At 39.5% G+C, this 27,020-nt stretch overlaps 1 protein-coding gene across 4 annotated transcripts; it reads left to right on the top strand.

The window, feature by feature from the left end:
- The first annotated feature begins 918 nt into the window (after positions 1 to 918).
- mgaa (MAX dimerization protein MGA a) lies at positions 919 to 25,752 on the top strand. Of its 4 annotated transcripts, none has more exons than XM_053509614.1 (26): positions 919 to 942; positions 2,680 to 2,818; positions 4,483 to 5,622; positions 7,401 to 8,931; positions 9,088 to 9,160; positions 9,267 to 9,374; positions 10,202 to 10,327; positions 10,445 to 10,543; positions 10,649 to 11,361; positions 11,478 to 11,751; positions 11,838 to 12,025; positions 12,361 to 12,471; positions 12,553 to 12,586; positions 12,759 to 13,189; positions 13,791 to 14,031; positions 14,232 to 14,426; positions 14,612 to 14,875; positions 15,064 to 15,917; positions 16,045 to 16,205; positions 22,182 to 22,221; positions 22,421 to 22,546; positions 22,665 to 22,776; positions 23,159 to 23,563; positions 23,917 to 24,039; positions 24,139 to 24,258; positions 24,470 to 25,752. In XM_053509614.1, the coding sequence occupies exons 3-26, from the start codon at positions 4,550 to 4,552 to the stop codon at positions 25,351 to 25,353; spliced, it is 8,286 nt and encodes a 2,761-aa protein (XP_053365589.1). In that variant the 5' UTR covers positions 919 to 942; positions 2,680 to 2,818; positions 4,483 to 4,549; the 3' UTR covers positions 25,354 to 25,752. The 4 variants fall into 4 exon arrangements, with proteins under 4 accessions (XP_053365589.1, XP_053365590.1, XP_053365591.1 ...); XM_053509615.1 differs by lacking the exon at positions 919 to 942 and adding an exon at positions 956 to 1,236 and having other exon boundaries at positions 7,404 to 8,931; XM_053509616.1 differs by lacking the exon at positions 919 to 942 and adding an exon at positions 956 to 1,236 and having other exon boundaries at positions 11,478 to 11,688; positions 11,847 to 12,025.
- Positions 25,753 to 27,020: the final 1,268 nt, after the last annotated feature.

Below are 27,020 nucleotides of genomic sequence, written 5' to 3'. Positions count from 1 at the left end.
CTTTGCAATCTGTCAATTACATCGAAACGAAAAAGCCCTACGAAATTACAAGTCGAACGTCCAATCCTTAAAAAGTGATGGATAACTTGTCAACAACTTGTGGAATAGAAACATCGGTCTGTGAGAGTTGTACACACAATTATTCATGAACAACACTTTACTTTTAACTGCACATAACAAGAACTCAGCTGGGAGTTATTGCCACGTCCCTTGTACAGTGCTGACCTCGTTTTAAGGGAGTTCATGGTTGGCTAGCATTTTAGATACAGTAGCAGGCATATTGAGAAAACTTCTACCATGATGGTATCCAAGTACTAGTGAAACGCTGGGATTAACAAGTAGTTTTTACTCTCATAACTGTGTTCTGTCATTCTGCACAGTCAACCGAACTGGTTTGACTCGAACATAATGTTTTCACCCCCTCCTCTCCCCTCATCTAATCTCATCCGAATGCTCATTCAGTCGCAGGGTGTTTTGAGATAGAGTCTTCCTCCATAGTGTTAACACCAATCCTGTCAGCAAAATAGACTATTTGAGTAAAAGTTACAGCTACAGTACATTCACAGCACCATCAGCAGATAGCATTACTCTAACTGAAGTAAGGTGTTTGGGGAAAAGAACACGCGACCGAAGGCCTTTGTGTTTCCCCTCGCTCTTCCGGTCTCCTCGGTAGGTGCGCTCCATGACTGTTACACACTGTTCATCAGGTCTGGTTAGAGGTTTCCGACGCTACAATCCGTCCTCTGCTATCAATCCGAGAAGAGAACAAACGATTCCAACCAGACAACAAAACAGCGGCGAAGTGTTAAGTAAACGCATGCGCAGTGGTGTTTCCAGCCTGATGTCGTAGCGCTGGAGGCTGCGCAGGAGAGGCTGCGTGAACGCGCCTGTTCTGTTGGTGTCGTGACGTAGCGCGTCGTAACATGCACGCAAAGTCCGAGGGTGAGACGCACAGCATAATATTTTGAGATTAGTACGCAAACGGACTGTATTATCGGAGGCAAGGGTTGAGCATATATTTCCCTTAGACGACACACACTTTGATACGGGCATGCTCTTACTGAGAGCTCGAGCAGGCTGAGTTGACCGCGTGGTTTGCTGTTGAGACTCGCGTCTGTTTCACCCGCCGTTCGACACGCACTCACTGGTCGACGTGCACGCGCCGCGCGTCCCTTCTCCGGCCTTGTCGAGATCTATCCGACGTCGGCGAAATATCTCGACGTACATGATATAAAGGTGATTGCAACTTAATTATTGTTTACACGGACACCGAGTGTTGTGATTGCTTCGCCACGCGAAGTGTTACGAGGTGGTTTAAGGAAGATTATGCAAATGGGCCCGAGTGAAGTGTTGTTGGCTTAAAGGTAGGCCTCCCTCAGTCGAAGTGTAGCTAGCTAACCTCATGTATTCACAGGAACCCAAGTCGCGCAGACCCAAAGCAACGAGTTAACAAGTGTGAAGTCGAGCATTCGGTCCGAGTGAAAGGACTTTATACTTTAGTAAAAGTCCTGGAGGAGGTAAAATCGCTAGTCCGCGCGCACTGTAGCCGGTTTGCAGTGGGAAACATGGGCTTTATTTAAATACTTAAATACATGGTTTATTTAAATACTTGACCGTCATTTGCAAAAACAATTTCATGGAAGCAATAAAAAATATATAATTGTATTAGAGTATCGGTCATGTCGCTGCAGCTAACTCTTTATATATTTATAATAAGGGCAGAGAGTGGAAGAGATCAGCTGGGGATGACCCATAAAATAATGTTTCCAGCACTATAATAATACTTTTGCATATAAAACAAAACTTTTTAATGTATGTTCTGGGATTTGCATAAAAATAGAAAGAAGCGAGTGTAAAAAAGTTACCAGAAGAACTCATATTCTCGAGCAAGCTCAGTAAAACCTAACAACAATTTTACTTTGCAAAAGTTTTGGGCACATACAAAAATATTGCATAAGCAAACAATGCTTTTGAAAACATTTCTGCATAAAAGAAACTTCTATAAAGAGTAATAAAATAGTCAATATTTGGAGTGAAAACTCATTGCTTAAAATTAGGTGTTTTAAACACAGAATTGTGCAGTTTGATAAGAAAACAGCTGTAAGTAGGTTTTACTGAGCTTGCTGGAGAATGAGTTCTTCTGGTAACTTTGTCACACTAGCTCTTTTTTATTTTTTTATGCAAATTCCGGATTAGGTTTTTTGTTTCCATCTGAAAACTAGTCTTGTACTATATATATTTTTTTCTTTACAGCCATGCCTATATTCTCCTGTAATGTTATTTATTTATAAATTTTTGTTATATATGGAAATACTGAATGATTTTATACATAATTACGCAGACATGATAAACATGTATAACAAAATTGGTACAACATATAATATGGTGCCTAAGACTTTTGCACAGAAGTGTTTTTTTATATATATATATATATATATATATATATATTACAATTCAATACATGTGTTGTTTACACAATGATACAGTTTTAAATACAACACCATTAAAAGTTCAATGACAACAATGTATGACTGAAGAACACCTACATACATTTTTTAAGGTTGAATGGTTATGACTGTTCAGTGATTCCCTCTGTATCTTAGAATGTGTTTTTGAATTCTGCATTCTCCATTACTGAACATGAACTTACCAATTCCCGCAATGATTTCTTTACTCTAGACAGAACATGTGAGGAGACACTGCCTGAATGCAGCATAGAATTCATTCCAGTTTCTGCTTGGCTTGTTTGGTGTCATGCTATGCCGATCAGAGTGAGCACAGGGCTGAGCCCAGAGCAGAGGACGCACGGACAGTTTAGGCAAGTGGAAAACTTTTTTTCCCCTTTCTTAAGGAGCAAGTCATGTATTGGCCATATGTTTCTGCTTTTACTTTTTGTTCGTTTTTTGTTTGTTTAAATTTACACTGGTACATTTGACAAATATTTGATGAGTTCATCAAAATATAATGTTTCATGTCCATGTCACCCGTGTACTCTTATCTAAATAGAAAAAAAATTAAGTTGCTGGTGTGAAGGAGACTACATGATACTTGTCATGAGACCATTCAGTTCTTGTTTAATATTTTTGTAACACAAGGTGTCAGAAAACACAGTATGGGTCTGCGTACTCAAAGTCTGGTCAGGGTGCTCTAGCTTACTCGTGTATGCTGCTAAAAGTGCCTACAATAGGCATATAAACATCAGAACTGGGGTGTGGAGTGATAAAAGAAGGTGGGCTGGGCTGATGAATCACAGCTTAGACGATTTAAGGTACTGCTACTAAAGGCTTGGTGACAGATATTACAGCACAGCTTCAGAGGTCTAGTGGAGTCCATGCCTTCACACGTCAGGGCTGTTTTGGTCGCAAAATTGGGACGTACGTAAGATTAGGCTGTTGATCATAATGATATGGATGATTTGTGTATGCGCAAATGATATATAGATTTTTATATCATAGAAATGAAGAAAAGTTATGAGGATTTAATGCTGGTGAAAGAAATAAAAATATGGTATCAACTGAACGTATGCAAAAGGGGCAATAAGAATATTAAGACATTTTTATTATATATATATATATATATATATATATATATATATATATATAATATATATATATTTTTTTTAAGTACAGGTACAATTAAATTAAAACGTTCATGTATGCTAAATATAACAAATAATGCTAGCATGCTTTAGGTGACGCATACGTCATACAGGCAATGTGCAGTTATTATGGCACTTATGGAGTCAACATTTGCTGCTCTCAGTACTCGGTTACATGAACTGTTTGAAAATGCAGATGGTTCTACATCTGTATGTAATCCATCTTTCTCATTGGCAGTTGTTTCACTGGCCATTTCATTACGTAGACCTTGCTAGTACTGGGTCAGCCCCTTTTTGCTTTAAGAACTAGATTCAGCGAAGAGCTGGAAACATTTCTTAGAGAAATGCCCCAAAATGTGCAAAGGAAATTTCCCCATTACTCACCATTACACCAGCAGCCAGAACCATTGATACAAGGCGAGATAGGACTATGCTTTCACGCTGTTTTGGTCAGCATGTTTGAGCAGAAATCGAGACTCATCAGACCAGACAACGTCTTTCCAGTCATTTTTGTCCAGTTTTGATGAGCCCATGCAAATTGTGTAGCCTTGGTTTCCTGTTCTTAGCTGACAGGAGTGGCACCCAGTGTGATCTGCTGCTGTAGCCCATCTGCTTCAAGTTTTGACGTGTTGTGTGTTCAGAGATACTCTTCAGCATTCCTAGGTTGTAAGATTTTATTTAAGTTACTGTTACCTTTCTTGCCAGTCTGGCCATTCTGCTCTGACCTCTGGAATCAACAAGGCATTTTTTTAGCTAAAAGAACTGCCACTCACTGGGTACTTGCATTGATGAACAGGTGCTTAAGTTTATGTGGACATACAGTAGCTAACATAATATTGTGACATTTATATATATATATATATTTTTTTTTTTTTTTGTTAAAGGATGCTGAAAGATCAGACATAACTTCAGGTAAAAGATTGCAGCTCTTCAGATGACTTCTTCAGTCACATGGCTGTTCCACATAATCAGGCCATAATGGTGCTTCATCAAGAGGGCACAACTACATCTACATTGGTACCTCAGACTTCTGCTTGTTCACTTTTTGTTGTTGTCAACCAGCTTCATCCTGGTGGTACAAGGCAGGAAAAGCAATCTTTGTTTGCTAGTACGGAGGCCAGCCCTTTGGCAAAACCCACTTTTGGCTCATGTGTACAAAGCTTCAATAAAGTCTCGTCCATGTCTTTGTCAACTATGGCAGCTACCAACACCAGTAACCAGCTATGTAATTTGCCAGCAGAATCTACATGCCAAGGCATCACAGTGACTTTGGACAACAATAACATGTGGAATGAGTTTTTCAGATGTCAGACTGAAATGATTCTAACCAAGCAAGGTCGTAGAATGTTTCCCTGTTGTCGTTTCCGCATCTCTGGATTGGAACCTTTCCAGAGGTACTCCTTAGTAATGGACATGCAACCAGTGGATAACTACCGTTACAAATGGAGTGACAGACGATGGGAGACCAATGGGAAAGCTGACCCACATATCACACGCTCCTTTGTACATCCTGACTCACCTGCTACAGGTTTAGCCTGGATGCAAAATCCTGTTTCTTTTTACAGACTAAAGCTTACCAATAACCCAATAGACCGAGAGGGCCATATTATCATAAACTCTATGCACCGGTACATTCCTCGTCTTCACATTATTCCTGAAGATAAATCAGTGGATGCAATTCAACTAGACAGCCCTGATGTTGTAACATTTAGTTTTGCTCAGACCGAGTTCTTTGCTGTCACAGCTTACCAGAATTTGTCCATCACCCAGCTGAAAATTGATTACAACCCTTTTGCAAAAGGTTTTAGAGATGATGCTAACAACTCTCGAGGTGGCAAGCCCAAGAATGCTACTTCCACTGAAAAACTAGACAGTGAGGTCAAATCCAGCAAGGAGGCTACAACTTTGAATAATCTCAAGTCCTTGTTTGCAAAGATAAATGCTTCCGAAAAAGTCTCTACCAATGGGGATCTTAAACCTGTTAGTTGCGATGGGCCCAGGAGAGATGAGCCTGAGTGCTCCGGGTAAGTCTTTTACTCTTCCTTAGGTTTAAAGCTTGTATTATTGGTTTCTTTTAATACTTTCATGCAGAACTTTATTTACATCATTATTATTTATTATTGTTATTGTTGATAATTATTATTATAAATTATTAGTATAAATAATTTTATGGTATTGAACCACTTACCACTTCAGTATTGACTAGCATGACTAAGTTAATAAATGGCCGGTATATTGAAAATTAAATTAGTGTACTATACCTTTTTTCATTTTTATTGTTTGCCACCAAATAATTAACAGTGATTAATAAGTGGGGATTTCATTAAAAACAAAAGTGTGGTTTGTAACTTTTGTACAGTACGCCAACTTGTGGAAATCCTTATTTAATTTTATGGCGGTACAAATGTCACTCGTCTGAAGACAGGCTGCAACATGAGATGTTAACCTGACATGAACATGACAACATGAATTTAACCATTTATTCTATTTAAAATAAATGTAATATTAAGACACTTATTATTTATAAAAATATTATTTAATGTATATCTTTTCTCTTTCTTACAAGATTATAAGATCCAAAAAGTCTATAATTGAAGGTAATGAACACACACCATTTATGGTATAAAGGATTTATGAAAAATTTGTCTCGAGACTCACCTGCGTCAAGTCTATGCTGAGCCTACGCTGTAGGGTGCTAGTGGCTAATGCACTGTGAGCATTAATACTTGTGTGCTAGTTTGTCTGTGTCACTGCAGTTTCTTTTCCACTGAGTTGAGTTTCTTTTGAGTTTGTTTTTGAAAAGCGGACATTTCGAAACTGCAAAAAAACAACTATTTTTGTCCTTTTCTCTGTCTTTCTTTAAGAAACATGGCAATATAATAAGATTTTACATTACATTAAGAAAATGTCAATAAGCATTTCCAGGTCTTTGTGATGTGAATTTACTGACATAAGAAACTTTGAAAGTCCAGTAAACATCAGTCATGTTTAAAGCATCTCAAAGATAACACAAGGTTGTGCTTAACAGTCAAAACTCACATTGCATATCCACATATCTCAGGGCAATTTTAAAATAAATCTGTCTGGAGAGAAACAATGATCAATTTAGTTTAATTAAGTAATTTAATAATCTGTGCTTTGAGTTTATTTATCCATGTGCACAGTTTGTTAAACTGAATTAAAAACCGGAAACACGATGCTACCTGCTGAACCAGTCAGTTGTTGCAAACTGTGTTGCCATGGTGTTTAGTTACATTTTTGGTGGAGGTGCACATCAGGCTACGTGTAGGGTACGTGTCTTTGTAAGACATACTGCGGAAAGTTGATGCAAAATGTGAATCGCCTTATAACGTTATGAGGAATGAATACTATAAAATAAATCGAAGATATAAAACTTTTGAATAATGGCTTTTTTTAAAGCTACAAAGTGTTAAAATTGTAACACAATTGAAAAAATGTAAATAGTTTTAGGATATTCATAAAAATCAAGATGCTATATAGAATCAACACCTAGGATTGTAATAATATTCTACTGGGTTATTACTGATGATTTCTTTCCCTAGTGTTTGGACTATTTGTACTTGGTTTTTGATGCTCTGTATAATGGTGTCTACCAAATTTCTTAATATTAAAGTTTTTAAAAACAAGAAAGGCAGGCTGGCTATATGGTTTTACAAGAGCCTATGTATAAATATAATATTTATGAATATATAATATGAAATGTTTTTGTGCCTGATCTAGTTTGCACTTCTTCTTCTTTTTTTTTTTTTTGTATATAAGAACACACTCTTTTTGATTTCAGCAGCAACATGAAGCGTCCATGGCCAGGGGGGCTGTCCGAACTAATTAAAGGTGCTCATGTTAAGGTAAAAAGGATATCCCTTGAGAAAGTCCACAATAGCAGTAGCCAGGAAACCAATCTTGACAGTCTGGCTTTAAAAGAGAATAATATGGATGTTGATTCTAAGGACTGTTTATCTGAAAACATTCCAATCCCAGATGAGGCAAAGGAACCAGTACCGTTTTCAAAAGGCACAGACTTTAAAACCACAACCGAGACATTTTCTACAATTGGCATACAAGATAAACTGAATGAAACTGCTTCTGACACACCCTCAGATGACAATGAGGCCACGGTATTCAGTGATGAAAAGCTAAGGAACGATAGAAGTGTTGAGGAAACTTCACCGAGTGACGTCAAACCTCTCGACTGTGGAGAAGTGAAGAAAAAGCGGGCTGAGCCTGTTCCACTGCCACTTCTCGCTTTATTTCTACAGCAATTGAAGTCAAAAACAAGGCCCACTAGAACAAAACCTAAATCTGAAGCTTGTGGTGTGCCATCACAGTCTAATAAATCCTGTTGTGACACTCCAGCTGCTGAAAACCAGTCATCCTCTCCAGAATCTTTTACCGCTTCTCTTAACACACAATTAAAGATACAACCAGCAGCCTCCCCAACTCCTCAAGACATTACATCGTCCATTTCAAGCACTGAAGATAAAACTGTCTCACCAGAAAGTTCAGCCACTGATGCCATTGCTGCTGTGACAGTCAGTGTGGTCTGTGATAAAATGCCCACACCTAACGAAGTTTCTGACACTACCTCTGAGTTTGCACATAATGTCAAACCCAACACTAGTCTTTCAGACACCAGACATGACATTTCCTCTGACTGTTTACCTAGCTGTGATCCAAAAGCTTCTCCAGCCACCATACCTCATGCTCCCAATAATGATCTTGTGCAAAATGATGTCAATACTGACAAGTCCACCACAGAGTCTGCTCATGATACCTGTCCAGTCCCATGTCCTGAGTCTGTTCCAGAGGCTGTTCCACAGTCCCAATCTCCAGGAGTCAAAACCCCATCTTCACCATCTTGTGCAATGTCTTCCCCATACATATCTGCTCCTTCCTCCCCTGATCCATTTCCACCAAGCATGTTCTCTGATAGACCCATACCTCCTAGAAAGGCACTTGAGTCTTTTCCACTTGGCTTATTACTCGATAGACCAAGATCAGTAATGGAGTTTGCTGATCCATTAGCAAACAAAATGTTTGCGAGACCCACTCCACAAGGAAATGCAAGTCCGTCTGTTTTTAATGTCCCTAGTGAAGTGAAGTGTCCTGCAGTTTCCCCTGACCCTTGTGAACCAAATGAAGCAAAACAGTCCTCAAATACTAGTAAAGGTATAAAACTCAAAGGAAAACAAAAGAAAGGGGGAAAGTCAAAGTTAGGGGAAGAAACAGAAGTGATGGAAGGCACAATTCCTGTCCCCATGCAGCCCAACCTTGAAGACGTGGAGGGTCAGTTGTTTGTTTCCTTCATGTCAAAGGTAAAGTCTTGTGCAAGTACTGTACTTGAATTATTTTTCTGTAGTAGTTATATTCAGAGATTTGTGCTGTCCTGAAAATCATGTTATGAAGATTTTAAAAAATATCAGCATTTAAAAATGTTTGTGATTTTTCTATTTAATGCTGTCTACAAACAGAAAGCACTTGAAATTCACCTTGGAGATGAAGCTAAAGAAGAGATTTTACAAAAAATGGCAAAAATCCCTGATGGTAAGAAATGAAAAAGGAAAGATTGTGGTTTACTCTGTAAGGCCATTTACTCACAAATTGTCCTTGAAATTTAACTGTATTGTGTTTAAAATATTTTACGTTACAGGTGAAGTCTATGATGAAAAGGAAAGTATTGACGTACTTGAAAAGGTCCTTCTGCGTGATTTAAAAAATATGAAACACAGACAGGTCATTCATCCAGTTCTGCAAGCAGGTACATACGTACAGGTGTATATGGCATATTGTCTCTGAAACCCTTGGGATAAGTTCTGTTTAAGGTTTAAATATCTTTAAATCCAAATGAAATAAGAATTTGCTAGAGGGGACTAAAAGTTAATGTCTCTGGAGCAGTAAATAATGCTTCAGAATCTGATGTATTGGTAGACATATTTGGGCTTGGTTTACAGTTGGAGAACTTTATAGAATGTGGTGCAAGGAAACTAGTAGTGTAGCATAGATATTCGTGGTTATGGCCAGCCCCTGATGATCCAAATGGTTTATTAAGAACTTGTAGTAGAGGAAGAGACCTTCACAGTTGTAGTGGGATGGTAAACTATGATGGGGCCTCTAATAGAATGTGTATGTCACATAGTACACTGTCTAATCAAAGGAAAGGTCATCATTACAGAACGGTCAAATTATTTAGCTGCATAAAGAAAAGTAAACAACTAAGGAGATTTAAAATTACTAGGACTGGGTTAAGAAGCCTTCAGTACCTGGAAGGAAAGTGCTGAACCATCAAGGTTGGCCAGGAATTGTGGTCACAAAAAACTTTGAACTTACAACAACTTTGAACAACCATAGCTATGTTTAATAGTGAAAGTAAGAGCATTTCCATAGAGACACAATGCGAACTGTGTCCTATAGGATTGGAATAGATGTAATCATAAACTGTAATGCTAATGGTGAATGAATTGAATCTTAGTGTCTGCCTTTCTTTTGGCTAGGCAGAGTAAACAGTATTTACAGCATTTACAGTAATATAGCTGAATTATATATAAATATATATCTATTTTTATTTATTTTTTTATTTTTTTGCAGTTGGTCTGAAGTTACACCTTTTGGATGTTACATTATCTATTGATCTACAGTATCTGGGTGTATGTTTACCTATTCCTCCACCTGTACCCTTACCCGAGGGAAGCTCAGGGACTTCCTCATCACAAGGTAAGTGATAAGGAAGTGAATGAAGCTACACATATAGTTTTATAAATGATGTCAGAATGTAAAGTGATGTATGAAGTTTGGTTAATCAGATGTTCAGCAGGGTTATTTTTTTCCTAGTTCATTTTGTTTCTAGGACAGGGAAAACCAGTGACATCACCAAAATTAAAGGCTGGAGAGAGAAGTTTTCCACACCAAGTTCTTTGTCTGTTGCTGGAGGTACATCACGTTACATTGTATGATTTAATAAATCTACTACCCTTGTATGATGTTAGGTGATCTGGATGTGAAAGTAATTCAAATGTTTTTTTGTTTTTTGTTTAGTCACCACATCCTCAGAAACGGGACAAAGGAACCTGTCTGCTTTCTGTAGTGACATGCTTGATGAGTACCTGGAAAGTGAAGGCAAGCTTATTGATGAGCGAGCTGCCAGTTTCTCGCAGGCTGCTGTTACTCCTGTGGCCTACCAGCTTCCCACCAAGAGCACAAGCTATGTTCTTACTCTTGACAGTGTTTTAAAAAAGCAGGCACTTCCATCAGCGACAGCTCTTCCCAAACCTTCTGGAACATCCAAAAAAACTGCACTGACCTCAAAAAGTAAGGAAGCTGTTCTAGAGGTAAGAAAGAAGAAATCCATTAAAATCCCAGTTTCTAGCAAAGACAAGAAATCAGGGGGAAGCTCTTCCAGGAAATCCAAAAAGTCTGATACTTCCAAACCAGTACCTAGTGTGCCGGCTGCTTCCTCTGACTTGTCGCAAAGCAAAACGAACCTTAAAATTAAGACCAAGAAGGGATCCAAGACCTCTTTACAGAAATCTGACAAGCTTGTTAAGGATGGTGTGCCAGTAGTTCCTGCAAAACAGAACACTCCCAGTTCCCCAGGTTCAAACCTGGCAGCAGGACGCAGTTCCAGTCTACCTAAAACCCTAGTTAAACTTAGGGATGTGGAGGATGGTGCAGTCTGGGAAGGGAAGAACCGTACCTATATCACAGTGGAACGGGCAGCCATTGCTTTATCCTGTCTTGTTACAGCAGAGGTGTGTGTTAAGCTACAGGTGACTTTGTAATGTTTTACTGAATTCTTCACTGATAGCCTGTCTCTTACTTCCGACCTTTTTTTTCTTCTTTTTGTTGTCCGTTTCTCTGGATCCAGGGTACAATAGGAGGAAGCCCTTCTACTGTCATAAAACGCCGTGCACCACCTTGCCTAAATGACTTCTGCCGGTTAGGGTGTGTGTGTGCTAGTCTTGTTCAGGAGAGAAGGCAGCAACATTGTGGCAAAGCCCAGTGCATGCTGGGTTGTAACTGCCTTAGACGCAAAGTAGTACTTTTGAAAAACGGCGACACAGATGAGGCATCTGGAGGTCCGTATTATGAGAAAGAAAATGGAAGCAAATTAAAAAAGAAGAAAAACCGTATATCTTATTGTGAGTATGCTTTCATTAGGTTTGAGCTAAATGTAACAAAGTAATAATTTTCAATTCGTACGTTTTGCTATGTTCTTGTTTTTTAGTTCTTTCAGGTCCTGATGCAGCTCCTGAGCCAGTCCTTCATGTAAAATCATTATGGGATCAACAAAATGACTTGGATTCAGAGCAACTTTATATTCCTCTTCCTGCTAAGCCCCTTCATCAACCAGTGTCGTCAGATTTGCAGAAAGACTTTGAGAACTTTCTTCGTCCTTCAGCTAACCGTAAAGCTGTAAGCATTTTAAATCAGATTTCTATGTTAAAACGACTCTTGTTTAAAATTGCGTGGCATGTTTGACTCTCAATTCCGAAGGTGATCACAAGTAAAAATCTAATTGGTAGTGCCGATTAAATTAGTTAATAATATTAAATCTTTAGGTAAAAATACTTTTTTCAAGTGATGCATTAGGAAAGAATAAAGTCATTTAGCTCAGTAGCATAGTGATGCAAATGTTCAGCAATACTGCAGTTCCTTTGCAGTTTTTGCTAGGTCCAAGTTGTAGCTTGGATTTAATTTTCCACACACCGAGTATGTGATAGTAAGTATTTTAAAATCTTTGTGGACAGGTTGATGGGGAAGGTTTGAGCAAAGTAAAAAATCAAGATGGTCTGGACTGTGCACGTGTGAGGCCATTCTGTTGGAGAAAACATTCTCCCTGTAGACAAAAGCATGCGAAGGTAAGACTAAAATGCAGGTAGAACTCTTTCTGTTAATCATGGGGTCGGACCGGATTAGAATTTCTTTTTCTTTTTTTTCAGGAAAGTCCTCCAAGTCCACAGGACCCAATGAAAGGTTGGTGAATCAGCACAATTTATGCCACTTCTTCTATCTTATAGTTAGAATCTTATAATATGAATGTAGTCTATAAATAGAATCTCATAATTCTAAACATAAAGAAACATATTCAAGTTAGAATGTTCTCATCCATCACTGAACCATCTTCACGTTGACATTCCTTTGACAGAGATAGAGGAAGGGGAACTTCGGCCACCCACTCAGTCTGGTCCTATCAAACGTTTGGAAATAGTGTCTAAATGCAAGTGGGGAACAGAAGGCAGCCGAAATATCGTCCTGCGTACAGTGTGTGAGCATATGGCACAGGACCGTCTGAAGCACCCATTCTGGATTGGCAAGTTCCATATCCAACCCACAGCCAAGACCATAACGGAGACAGATGAAGGTTCCATCGTTACATATAAAGTTGTCGTCTCCCAGCCATACTTGGAAGAGAGTGAAGAGAAGAAAAAGGAGGAAATGATAAAGCAGCTAGAAGCTCGTTTGATTGAGACCATAGGAAAAAGTGAGGTGAAGGGCCTCCCTCTTCTCTCTCCAGTCACTCCTGCAGGTTTGCTAAAGGCTGATAAAAAACCTTCTGGTGCCCTGGGCCAGATAATGGTAAGGACAACTTACACTTCAGTGGTGCTTTTGCATATGAAGCATTTAGTCCAATCATTTCTTAATACATTCTTGCTTGTGTGCTAGCCAAAACGACAGATTTGAAACAAACTGTGTGAGGAAGTTTCTAGCCTGATTTACATGCAATGAGAATCAACACAGTGCCATTTTATTTAGTCCCGTGAGGTACACACTGTGCCTAGGTACATAGCTGAAGTGCAGCAAAAATATTGTCCTGATTTAAGATTTATTTCCTTAACTTTTATTTGTGCTTGCCAGTGGGCTGTTTGCGTTTTTGTCTTTGTATCACTGAGCAGTGAATAAAAGCTTTTTATGAGTTTTTTTTACTGCCCCTTACCCCTTAACCATGCCCTCCAGCTAATCTTTGTGTCTTTTTATACTATTTGACTTGTGCAGTGTGAAATCAAAGAGATTGCTCTGGTTCTGATTTGACAAAAAAGACTAATAGTGTGAAAACACCAGTTTGTTATAATATGACCTTTTATCTTGCAATGTCACTGCATATGAAATTTGTCATGACAAAACTCAGGTAAATTCTAGCTGACTTTGCAGTACAATCTTTCACCATCTTTTTATACAGGTCAATGGAAAGCTATACCCACAAGCAAAACTAGAACTGGGCCAGATGGGGGCTTTGCACCCTGCAAACAGATTGGCTGCATATATTACAGGACGAGTGTGTGTGGCTAACAAACTTGACCCTAAGACTGTTACCACAGCCACCAAAGCTTCTCTTACGACTCCTTTCACTCCTACCAGTGCGGCTGCAACAGCTGTTACCCACACACTTTCTTCAGCTGCAACATTGTACAACTCCAGAGGTAGGTCACAGACATTTAAAATCGAGTCTACAGAAGAAAAAAAAAAAAAAAACCTTACTTTTATCACTGCCTGTACACTAAAGTTGTCTTGTCTACACAAGATTAAGCAGGTGGTTTAAATGTTATGGCTGATTGCTGGTAAATAGTATTAGTCTAAGCTTTCATACAATTATTTTTATTATTATAATTTTTTTTTACAGTGGATGAGCAGTTTGAGATCAGCAGTTTAAATTTGCTGCAGAAAAAGTCAGCCAGTACTAGTGCATTACCAATGCAGAGCAAAGTTAAAAACCCTATCCTTCCTTCTTCGTCTGTGTTGACTGGGTCCACCGGGATATTGGAGTCGATTAACTTGTCTCCAGCTTTCCATGCAGCACCTGTAACTGGCACTACAGGTACCTTCACCTTTCTAAGCTAATGATACCCATGGTTTTTATTACTAAATTATTACTACTGTGACTACTGTTACTACCTTTGACGTTTATAAATTATATTAGAATTTTAAAAATATTCAATGTTTTTAATATAATTCAGTGTTATGTACACAACCGATGCAGCCAGTGACTTGTATTTGATTTAGATGGCTCCATCCAAGTGGTTAAGGCAGTCCCTGGATCAGCTGTATCAGAGAAGACTTTTGTGCTCAGTGGTACTGGATCAAATGTTGCGCTTTCTGGTAGTGAAATCAGATTGGTGCAGCCTCTAACATCTACTGGCCCAGCTCCTCCAGGCCAGAAGATGGTGATGTTTAAGGCAGCTAATTCTGATGGCCAAGTAATCCATTTTTTGCCTCTCAGTCAAATAAAGGCTCTCAATCCCAACATTGTCCTAAATTCTCAGCAATGTAAGTGTGCAAAATATTTTATCTGTTCAACAATACCATTGAGATTTTTTTAAACCGTTTTAGTTCTGCAACATCCAGTTGTGACTATTATAAATAGTTTACCGATTTGCTAAAATGGATTGAAAAAAAAAAGGTTGTTTATGGTCAACTGATTTAAATTTTGCATTTTTGATTTTTTTTTTTTGCAGCCACTCTTATCCGTTTACCAACCCCCAATCATGTCCCTCTGAGTAAGCCTCAACCCTCCACAACTGTTGCTTCACTCACAGAGCCTTCTTCTGCTTCACAAGCTCAGAATATTGCCCCAGTGCACAGTACCACTCCATACACCTCCTCGAATGCAACTGCAAAACCAGTCAGCTCTCTCACTGATCCAAAGACCTTGTTGGTTTGTAACAAACCCAGTACAGTAAAAATTATACCAGGATTTCTACGGGATTCCACCACAACCACTTTAAGAATTATACCTCAAAGAGTTTTTAAAGAGATCAAAGTAGTTAAAGATCCCAGAAACACATCTTTAGTGTCCTTAGCTCAAAGCTCTTCACAGGGTCGCCCTGCAAATCAAGGCTCACAGCTCACTTCCCAAAACTGCTTAACCCATAAGATTCTGAAAGACCCTGAAAAAGTGGACAGTCCTGTGCACACCATTTCTACAACCACCAAGGAAGCCTGTAAAGAAGATTCCCAGAGCTCCAAAATGTCACTTGAAAATGTGGTTTTTACAGACCACTCGTACTCCTTTGAAAAGAAGAAGACGAGCCCATCGTCAATGAAACCTGTTGATCTTTCTAATGATACCTCTAATCCCTCAAACCGCTCTACAGATCACATGCTCCTCAAGGACGCGCTGGATTTGGGTCCTGTTGAAGAGGGTTACGATACCAGTGGTTCTGACTTGTCCACTGAGAGTGGTAGTGAGTCTAAGGCATATCTGGTGGCAGATGAAGTCGATTCAGATTGCACAGAATTAACAGAAGATTCAGACATGTATAACGACTGCAGTCAGTCCAGTGACAAGGAGGATCTGTGTGCAGCCAGTGTAAGAAAATCAAGTTGTTAAAAATAGTACTCGCTATTATGATTAACAAGACAATTCCTGTGGCAATTATATAAATAAATATATAAATAAATAAATATATTTTTAAAAATTGCCGTTTACCTTCCAGGAATCTGATGGAGAAGCAATGAATAAGAAGACACAAGGCTCTGTTGAGGCGCATGCACAGGATTTGAATGAGAAGGATGATGATGAGCTGGTTGATATAGAAACGTTTGACCCGGGAGCTGAGAAAAGCCTTGCGCACCCTGAGCAGATGCAACATGACAGGTGAGACTAAAGCTTTACAAAGCCGATGTCCCTGGGTTTAAAATATAAAACCTATATTATTGGTCTTCATTAGGCTGTACAGTGTGAAAATGATAATTGCTGCAACTGTATGTGGAGACACATCACCTGTTCCATCCATGCAAAAGTCCCAAGACCAGGTTAAGGCATCACACAGCTAAACCCGATCAGAACCCTTTCACCAGGATTTTCAAAGGGTTCTTTGCAGACACTTTGCACAAATATTACTGAAGTGGCAGACAGAAGTCTAAAAATTGGCGCAAAGTACATCTTGTTTGATGTCACTAGAGAATTTGGTGTGGTCATCTACACATTTGTAAAGACATGTCCAGGACTATTGTATACCTACTCTGGCCCATTTACAACAGAGAAAATGGGTTCAATAACATTTATCAAAACGTTCACATGAGAGACCTGGACAAAGCCATGGCATCAGTGCGGAAGGTGACTTGCAAGATGGCGGCGCAGCAGTAGCACGCAGCGGCCGCTCCGGAGCCAAAAGGGTGCTAAGTTGTTTACGTTTTGTGTGTAGCGCGTTTATTTTACTCTGTGTATGGATATCGTCGCGACTGGTGTCCGTACAAACAACCACCAGACACCTAAATAACCCGGTTAACGACATTCATGATGAGCTGCGGGAAAAGCTACATGACCTCGGCTTGCGAGAACTGCGTGTTGCTACACAGTCGTGAGTCAGCAGTGTGAACAGCAGGGGACTGAGCACACAGCCTTGTGGGGCCCCAGTGCTCCGTGTGGTGGTGCTGGAGGTGCAGTTCCCGATCCGTACTGACTGAGGCCTTCCGGTCAGAAGGTCCAGGATTCAGTTCCAGAGGGCAGTGTTCAGGCCCTTGCGAACCAGGCCTCGGAGCCTTGGCATTGCCTGATGCTGGAGAAGGGGACATCGGAAGCGGAAGCGCGAGGAAGCGGAAGCGCGAGCTATGCTAAAAACAAACCCTAGCCAACCGGCTCTCCCGTCCATCATCCTATCCAACGTCTGCTCCCTGGACAATAAACTGGACTACATCCGACCCCAGCAGGCTACACAGCGTGAGGTTAGAGACTGCTGTGTCTTTGTTTTCACGGAGACATGGCTCAGCGACAGAGTACCGGATGCCACTATTCAGCCAGACGGGCTAGTCTCGTTTTGCGCCGACAAACGCAGCTCTGTGCGGTAAGACTTGCGGTGATGGCTTGTGTGTTTACATCAACACGAAATGGTGCAAGAACTCTCTTTCCACCTAGCGCTAATGCTAAGGAAGCGCTATGGGAACTGTATACAAAGATCAGTGAACTGCAAAATACACACCGGGATGGACTGTTTATTGTTGCTGGAGATTCCTAGATTCCATCAATATGTGGACTTTGCAACGAGAGGGGGGAAACATGCTAAATCTTGTTTACGCAAACATCCCCGGCACATATCGGGCAGAGCCCCGCCCCCACCTCGTCTACTCGGACCACATCTCTGTTATGCTAATTCCAGCATACAGACTACTCGTCAGGCGTTCAAAACCGGTTCTGAAGCAGGTAAAAACCTGGCCAGCAGGAGCCATCTCTGCTCTTCAGGACTGTTTCGAGAACACTGACTGGAACATGTTTAGGGAGGCTACAACTTACGGCGACTTTACTGATTTGGAGGAGTACACGTCATCAGTGACCAGCTACATCATCAAGTGCACCGATGACATCACTGTCTCCAAGCACCATTTCACGACCCAACCAGAAACCGTGGATTACTGCGGAAGTGCATGCACTTCTGAGGACCCGAGACTCTGCCTTCAAAGCGGGAGACAAGATGGCTTTTAGAAGAGCAAGGGCCAAACTTTCTCGGGCCATCAGAGAGGCGAAGCACGCACACGCCCAGAGAATTCAAAATCACTTCAGGGACAGCGGCGACACACGGTGCATGTGGCAGGGCTTACAAGCCATCACAAACTACAGGACGACATCACCTGCCTGTGATGGTGACGGCTCCCTCCCAGATGCGCTGAACAACTTCTACGCTCGGTTCGACAGACAGAACGACATGGCAGCGAGGAAGACCACCCCTCCTCCGAACGACCAGGTGTTGTCTCCCTACAGCTGATGTGAGGAAAACTCTACGCAGAGTCAACCCACGTAAAGCTGCTGGACCAGACAACATCCCAGGCAGAGTGCTCAGAGAATGTGCGGAACAGCTGGCAGATGAGATCTTCAACATCTCTCTGAGCAGCGCCGTCGTTCCCACGTGCTTCAAGGCCACCACCATTGTTTCCGTGCCCAAGAAGTCTTGTGTGTCCTGTCTCAATGACTACCGTCCCGTTGCACTTACACCCACCATCATGAAGTGCTTCGAGTGGCTCGTCATGAGACACATTAAGACTCTGCTGCCCCCCTCACTGGACCCACTGCAATTTGCGTACCGTCCTAACCGTTCAACGGACGATGCCATCTCCACTACACTTCATCTTGCCCTCACACACTTGGACAAGTTGTTCTGTACATAGTCGTTCTGTACATAGATTTCAGCTCAGCATTCAACACCCTCATCCCCCAACAACTGATCGGGAAGCTGAACCTGTTGGGCCTGAACACCTCCCCCTGCAACTGGATCCTGGACCTCCTGACCGGAAGGCCTCATTCAGTACGGATCGGGAACTGCACCTCCAGCACCACCACACTGAGCACTGGGGCCCCATAAGGCTGTGTGCTCAGTCCCCTGCTGTTCACACTGCTGACTCACGACTGTGTAGCAACACACAGTTCGAATCACATCCTCACGTTCGCTGATGACACGACCGTGGTGGGTCTCGTTAGCAAGAACGACGAGTCAGCGTACAGAGAGGAAGTGCAGAGGCTAACGGACTGGTGTAAAGACAACAACCTGTCTCTGAATGTTGAGAAGACAAAGGAGATGGTTGTTGACTTTAGGAGGACACAAGGGGACCATTCTCCGCTGAGCATCGACGGCTCTTTTGTGGAGATCGTCGAAAGCACCAAATTCCTGGGTGTCCCTCAACACCAGCTCCCTTATTTCTGAGAAGGCCGAGGAAGGCCCAACTTCCACCACTGATCCTGAGCGGCTGCATCACTGTCTGGTTTGGGAATTGTGCCATATCGGAACACAAGACCCTACAGCAGATAGTGAGGACAGCGGAGAAGATCATCGGGTCTCTCTCCCCTCTATTGAAGACATCCACACCACACGCTGCATCCGCAAAGCCACCAGCATTGTGGCTGATCGGACACACCCCTCTCACACACACTTCACACTCCTGCCATCTGGAAAAAGGTACCGAAGCATTCGGGCACACACATCCAGACTGTGCTTTTTTCCACAAGCCATCCGTCTTCTCAACAAAAAGGGACTGGACTGATAAACACACACACGCACAAACATTATCACTTAGCTAAACTCAACTACCTTAAAACATTGAGACTGGACTGACTAATCAACACAAGCGCAAACACACTGACCTACACTACCAAACTATTGTACACACCAACCTAAATGCTCTTTTTTGCACAATATTCATTCATAATTATTCTTAATTTTAAAACGTTTACTGGTTCTGCACTACCTCAACTCATCATCTCAACACCACGAAGTATTATGTTATGTTGTGTTTGTCACATCGTCACTTTGTTGCTCGTTTGCGCATTTGCACATGCACTTTGTTGTCTGTTGTCTCTGGGTTAGATAGTTCGTTTTTTTTGTTAATTTATGTTGTTAATTTATGTTGGTGTAAAATTTGTGTTGTCAGGTCAATCTGTCTTGTCTCTGCTAGCCAGCTAACTAGGCCTCTTAGTAGATTAGTTTTAGCTCTTCTGTTAATTTATGTTGTAAATTTATGTTGCATGTAGCACCTTAGTCCTGGAGGAACGTTGTTTCGTTTCACTGTGTAGCAACTGTATATTTTTGAAGTGACAATAAAGCCTACTTGAACAGATGACAGGAAGATGGGATTTGTGCTTTCTGCCAGGCATATTACCATCAAAGAATGAAGCTTGCAATAGAAGAGAAAATGGTGCCAACAAAAGCTAAAATTGTCCTGACCTGGTATATGAAGTCCAAGCTTAGAAAACTCTTAATGCCTATACAACTCATTTGAGTGCACTGAAAAAACAAGCAAAGTAAGAGGGATGAAAAATTTTGAGACAGCATTATGGCTCTCGTAAATTCTACTAAACTGTGAACTGGTTTCATCCTATATATGGACAACTTTTATAAGTCCTAGGCTTTTCACAGACTTGGCAGAGGTACACTTTGGAGTTTGTGGGATATACAGAGGAACATAATCCAAAATTTACCAGGCCTTCTCAGGAAATTCTATCCTGAGCCCAGTCAAACCCTGAGACAAGTGAGACAAGAGTTTGTGGAAAAACTGTCCAAGCACTGCTGCAATTTTATTATTCATAGTAAAACCTTGGATTGCAAGTAACTTAGCCGGCGTTTTGCAAGACAATAAAAAAAAAAAACGCAAATACATTTTAACTTAGTCTTTATTGCAAGACTTTGCTTCTTTTCTCGAGTAGTACGTATATGCTTTGTCTGTCAACTGTCACATAAACATAACTGAGCCCAATGGTTTTTCTCTCATTGCGGAATTGTGGGTAATTCATGCCTGTGCTTGGACTAAGTCGACGTGCCTTACTCGTATAGTCAGCATCCCTGCAAGTGTATACTATTTACTAAAGCATTGTGACCATGTTGTTTCATTAAGCATTTTTTACTGTAATGATAGTTCTTTAGTTATTGTACTGCAATAATGGCCCCTGTAAAGAGAAAAGGCTGCAGTCACTTTCTGACAATGCAGTGTCGCATTCCGCGAAATCCTTAAAAGGAGGCAAAAGCTAGTTTAATTGGATGGGTTCCTTGTTAAAGTTGTGCATAAAAAAAAAATTCCAGTGAGCAGTGATTGCGGTAGTGATAGTGAAAGTTGTCCTACACAATAACCCTCCTCCTTTTCTTCTTCTTGTCTTCCTCACACCAGCCATGATCCTTTTCTAAGGTATAGTGTATGTTGATTTGTTTTATTTGTACTTTTTGTATTTATCATTTTTAAGAATCTTTTTTGGTTGTGGAACGAATCATGAGTTATTTCATATGGGAAAATTTGCTTTGATATACAAGTGCTCTTACAAGCACATTCTGGAACCAATCATGCTCGCAAACCAAGGTTTTACTGTAATAAAATTTATGGGTGGGGTTGACCAGCTGTTCCAATATTACACAATGCAACAAAAAAATCATCTAAACAAGGTCAGAATACCTGACACAGTTTTTATGGAGGAGCTCACAATGCAGCTGCGTGGGACTGTGTTTACTGAGATCTCAGCAAAAATTTCAGGCAACACCTGCCCATGCTTGCTGCCATCTCCACAGACAGAAGCATGAAGGTAACACAAACGCGCAAAACCAGTGAATACTGCTGCAAGGTGGATAAAAGAAGACAAAGAAGTGCATGGCCTGTGATGTGGCACTGTCCATTAAGGTTGACTGGAACAAATGGCGCAGTAAAAAGAAAGACTGCTCAGATTGTAAAGCATGCTTGTGACCAATCTGTTTTATTTGCAAATAAGTTATTAGGTTATTTTTATTTTATTTTAAAAGCTTATATTTTGCATGTAAGATGGAAAATGAAGGATTTAAAAAATAAAATACTTGAAAATAAAATACAAAAAATATTCAGTTTGTTTTCTTTATTTATTAAATTTAAACATACTGTATATTTGTGGGGTATGGAAGGCCATACATCACTACGGTATCCTATGTTAATAAAGCGCATAAAATATTCTCAAAGCTGAAGGTCAATTTTGTTAAAATTATTTTAAGGTGATTTTAATACAGAAAAACAATCTGGCTAAAAGCCTTTTTAAGGTATTCAGAACATTAATTTGTTTGAAGTTTAAGTTGTATGTACAGTGTTCAGTGATGACTTGATCCTTAAAATTATTTTTTTTCTTTTATCTCAACAGCTTTCAAGATCAGTCGTCAGACGAGGAGAATGAAAATTTGGTATGTCTGTTACTAGGGTTTTTGTCTTGTGTGTGTATATGTGTGTGTATATATATATATATATATATATATATATATATATATATATATATATATATATATATATATATATACACACATATATGTGTGTGTGTGTAATATATAATATGCGTGTTTGTATAATGTATATGAACACTTTTTTTTTACCTTTTTTTTGTAGATTAAAATTCGCAAGAGGAAGGATGAGAAGATGAGACGCATTACACTGAGTAATAGTTTTCGAAATCTGCAGCAGACTCTTAATTTTGAAAATACTAAAGTTCCCAAAATAACCTTACTGTCACAGGTGTGTATGATAAAGTAAACAATACTACAATTCTTTTACTATGTGACTCTTGCAATGTTCAACAATTTACTTATGACAGTAATGTCATTATTTTTATTAATGTTTTCATTATCATCAGGCCCTGAAAGAAATTCATTCTCTTACAAAACGAAGAGATTCTCTGGTAAAAATGCGGGACAAGATGACACAGAAAAGATCTTACTACATTGAAATGGCATCCGTGTTATCTGGTAATACAGAGTTCAATATATGCATATTTCCTCTCCACATTGTTTCAACTGGATTTAAATTTATTAGTTCATAAATATTTATTCTAAACAATTTTGACTTTCATAATGTCAATTATTTACAATGGTTTTATTATGATGGATGATTGATTGTGCTAAGTATGGGCAAAATAAAAATAAAAAATCTTTTTGACACATCTAAGTAGACATGTTTAAAGGCAAAAAACAACAACTTTAAACCTCATGTCATTCATAACCAAAAATTAAGTTGTAGCCTTATTACATGCTTTGTCCTGGTTTAAACCGTGGTTATATTGTTACGCTAGCTAATTAAAATTGGTTCATATTAAGGAATGTTGCTTCTTTTTTTTAATTTTTTTTTTAGGAAAAAATAAAGAATCCATCTCTCAGAAGTTGGATGAAATTATTGCGAACCAAAAATCTGCAAAGATTGATGACAAAGCATATAATCTTAACCGCAAAAAGAGAGTTCCCACGCATTCTCAGACAAAGGCCGACACAAAACAGAAGAAAAAAATGAGGGGAAAAGTTGAACACAGCACTAACAAACAGAAACATCTCGGAGTCCAGGATCTAAGAACAGAAAATGTCAGATCTAAGCAGAAAATGACTGCTGCCATACCTGGTCAGCTAGACAAAACACTTAACACTTGCCCAACACCAGACAGACAACTGAGAAAATGTCCTTCACCCATTCTAGTACCACATGACAAAACAAGGCCCAACATCCTGTCCCACAGCAAGTCTCAAACTCCAACTGAAAATCAAGGTGGGTACTATGGAGGAGAAAGGTCAACACTATATATGCTGAGCATCAGACAAACTTGATCAGGTTTATATAGCTTTATTTTAATGTATAAAATATACCTGACTGATAAAAATTACTTTTATTTTACTATAAAAAGATATGACTCAGGATTTTTATTTTTTTGGACTATAGTATTAAGTAGAGATGTGGCTATACTTTAAATTACATAAACTATGTTCACTTCATATGGAAGGAGGACAGTGCTTACATGTGTTAGCATTTAAATTTACAATTCTGTTGCATGACAGGAATATGATTTCATATAAACCTAGCTAGTGTGTTTCTCACATTAATATTTTCTGTATCTTTTCCAGTGCTTGTTCAAGTGATTCCAATGGTGAACACAGGAGTGCCATCCAATCAAACCATTACCATAAGTAACCCTCTTCAGCCCATTGACATAAGTCATTTGGGGGAAAGGCAGTCAACAACACCAGGTGAGTTCGTAAACATGCAGGTGCAATACTGTTTAAATTCATACTTTTAATTTAGCATGTTTTGTATTATAATTGAATTATATTTTCTTAACCCAAAAGGTGTTGCAGCTGTGTCCATATCTATTCCTTCCATCTCACATTCTCTAAATGTAGAGAATCCACTTCCTGTATTGCAGCCACAAGTCCTTAAACTGGCCAACAGCTCTGTTAACACACCAGGTACTTTCTAACTAGAGCCAATGCAAAAGTTTGGAACTTGGTTGCATAAAAACTTTTGCACTTAAATCATTTATAGTGGGGATATTGCATGTGACTCATTCAGTAATTTTCAATTTTTGTTAATCATGGTGATTTATGTTTTATTAGATTTTATTCTTTTTTGCTTTAGGATCATTACCACTGTAATTAGCATTTTTATTCTCATTTGCAGGTGATACTATAAACCTCCCCAAGATTTCCAGTGTGGTTTCTTTGGTACCGTCAGAAAAGCTGCTATTTACACCTCCAGCTGCCACAGTTATGCACAGACAGGCAGTATGTAGCTCTTCAGCTGGGGAAGCTCTAGAGAATCCCTCTTCTGCTGAAGTCCCTTCTGTGGAAGAGAAGAGACACCTGGATAAACAGCTCCAAGAGGTTTTGCCAACAAAAACGGAGCCTGATGCCAAGGTCAAGATAGACGGTGATAATAAAAAGGAAAAGGAAGATGAGAGAAACGCTCGTGAACCTGAGCAAGATGACGACCGTCTGATGTCGTTACTTGATGAGCTTGTTTTCCTCAATCAGACTTCTGAACCACAAGAAGATGCTACAAGTCTTATGGGGGCAGGAGATGAGCTGACAGAACTGTTTACTAATAAAGAGCCAGAAATTGACAGAGATGATGAACGTTCTCTCAGTCCTCTGTTTCTCACACTAGATGAGGATCTCATAACATCACCTGCCTCAAAAGATGTGGAGATGGATGATATTCCTCCTAAGGTAGATGACCTTGTTAAGGTTATATTTGGTTCGGAGTCTCCTTCCAATTCTTCAGAATCAGAGATTGTTGCAGCAGCCAGTGGTGATGCTACTCGTGTTTCAATATGCCATGCTAAACATGATGCTCCAACACCCCCCCCTTTACTTCAGATGAAAACTGGAGGTTTTGCAACAGCGGACTCTCCAAAGGAACAGGCCAACTTGTCATGGCGACCAATGCCAAAGCTTGCTCCTCTCGGACTGAAGATCCAGGAGACTGGGCACCCTAAAGCGATTAGTCCTCATGCCCCTAAATCAGGCTTGAAACTGCCCAGTCTTCATGGCACACATTTATGAGAACCACATCAGGGATATTCATAGTTTCACCTTAACTTGTACTGTATAACTCATGACATAAAACTGTCGATTTGTTTCTTAGCACATTTCATTATATCCTGATTTAACAAGAACTACCTGTTGTGCCTCTAGTTGATCCAAAGACGTTTATTTGCCCTTTTCTAAGTGCAAATAGATTTTATGAGGGAAATTGTTAATCTTCCTTATGTTTTAGAGGAAAAGAAAAAAGCATTACAATAAGCAAAGTGACTATAGTTTTGTGTATAGTAATGTAAATGCTGTAAAAAGCTAATGCTTATGCAGGAAAGTTGAATATTAAACTGTATAGTATCAGATGCCTATGCCTTATATGGGGCATGCCATTTTACCCATTGGATGTGATTAAAACAACAAAAATCAGATGTCTATTGAATGTTAATTAGTTCCTTAGTAGTCAGTAATGAAATGATACTGCACGGGTTCTCCATTTCATGTTTCACATGTTTTAGTAGGACTTCTTACAACTTAATAATTAATCCTTTAAGCAACATTAACAATGGAATAGTGTATGACCTATCCAGTATGCCAGCCTTTGTACTTTAGGCAAGACCTACCTATGCTTCTGTGGTGATTTAAAAAATTTTGTTCCAGTGGACTCTCCTGATATTTTTAATTAAGGAGCTAAATTATTGATTTCAGGAGAACTTGTTCCCAATGTTGGAAGAACAATACTGCCTGACCATATTTCACAATTTGATCTTGATGTATACTGACATTGACTGGAATATGGGCATGCCATCAAAGACAAAAAAAAATGCATTGTTTTGATTACCTCATCAGTTAAAACATTGAGGTTGTCAGCTGACTTCATTTTATTGCCAGAAAATGTTGCTAAGTATTGATCTTACCAATTGAAAAAACATCAGATAAGACTGATTCTAAGAGGCTTGTGCAGTGGGCACTATGCATGATGGATGATTTGCACCATGTGCTTCCATTCTTACCCTGACATGCCTATTGCTTTTCAGTCCCCATCAACCCCAGCTTCACAAATATTTTCTTATGGTCACACAGCTGATTGGTCCCAAGTAGCATTGTTAAGTTCTTGTAGCATTGTGTGCATAACCTTTTGGATTTTTAAAATGCAACTTTACCAAGCATTTAAGTGATCTTGATACCCGCCAATAATTTGAACCCTCTGATTAAACACAGTAACGTTTTTCCACAACCATGGGATGGTTGTGGTATGAAATGAGGGGCCATCATTTACAATATTAACCACTGCAGTAATTAGAATCTTAAAAAAAAACTTTATTGCCAAGAATGTTAATTATCCAGTCAAATGCTCTTAATTGCTTATTTAAATTCATATATTGAAATTTTTTGACCAGGTAGTACTGTACTTGCCTTGCACATGCCCCATCACACCTGCCTTTCTTAAACATGCTTTTTTCCAGGGGGTTGGTAAAGTTTTATTTTATTTATTTATTTTTTCTAAATTAGTTGCAGATGGTTAATGATGTTTAGAGTTGTGTGCAAACCAGGTAATGGTGGTTAACATGGTTTAGCCTGAAGAATATACAGTATACATACTGTATATATTATATATAGTGTGTATGTATATACTTTATATATACACACATACACAAAAATGTGTGTATATATAAATTTCTATATCTATATAAATG

The sequence above is a fragment of the Clarias gariepinus genome, chromosome 13, assembly GCF_024256425.1.
Source record: "Clarias gariepinus isolate MV-2021 ecotype Netherlands chromosome 13, CGAR_prim_01v2, whole genome shotgun sequence".
In the NCBI taxonomy this organism is placed as follows: Eukaryota; Metazoa; Chordata; class Actinopteri; order Siluriformes; family Clariidae; genus Clarias; species Clarias gariepinus.
Note: the sequence above shows the minus strand (reverse complement) of the source record. Positions and strands in the feature narration are given on the sequence as shown.

Excerpts from the sequence above, each read along its gene's own strand:
- mgaa (XM_053509614.1), top strand. The coding sequence starts at position 4,550 with ATGGCTGTTCCACATAATCAGGCCATAATGGTGCTTCATCAAGAGGGC. Across the intron at positions 22,777-23,158 it reads AATGGCATCCGTGTTATCTG|GAAAAAATAAAGAATCCATC; the intron begins GTAATACAGAGT and ends TTTTTTTTTTAG. Across the intron at positions 24,259-24,469 it reads CAGCTCTGTTAACACACCAG|GTGATACTATAAACCTCCCC; the intron begins GTACTTTCTAAC and ends TCTCATTTGCAG.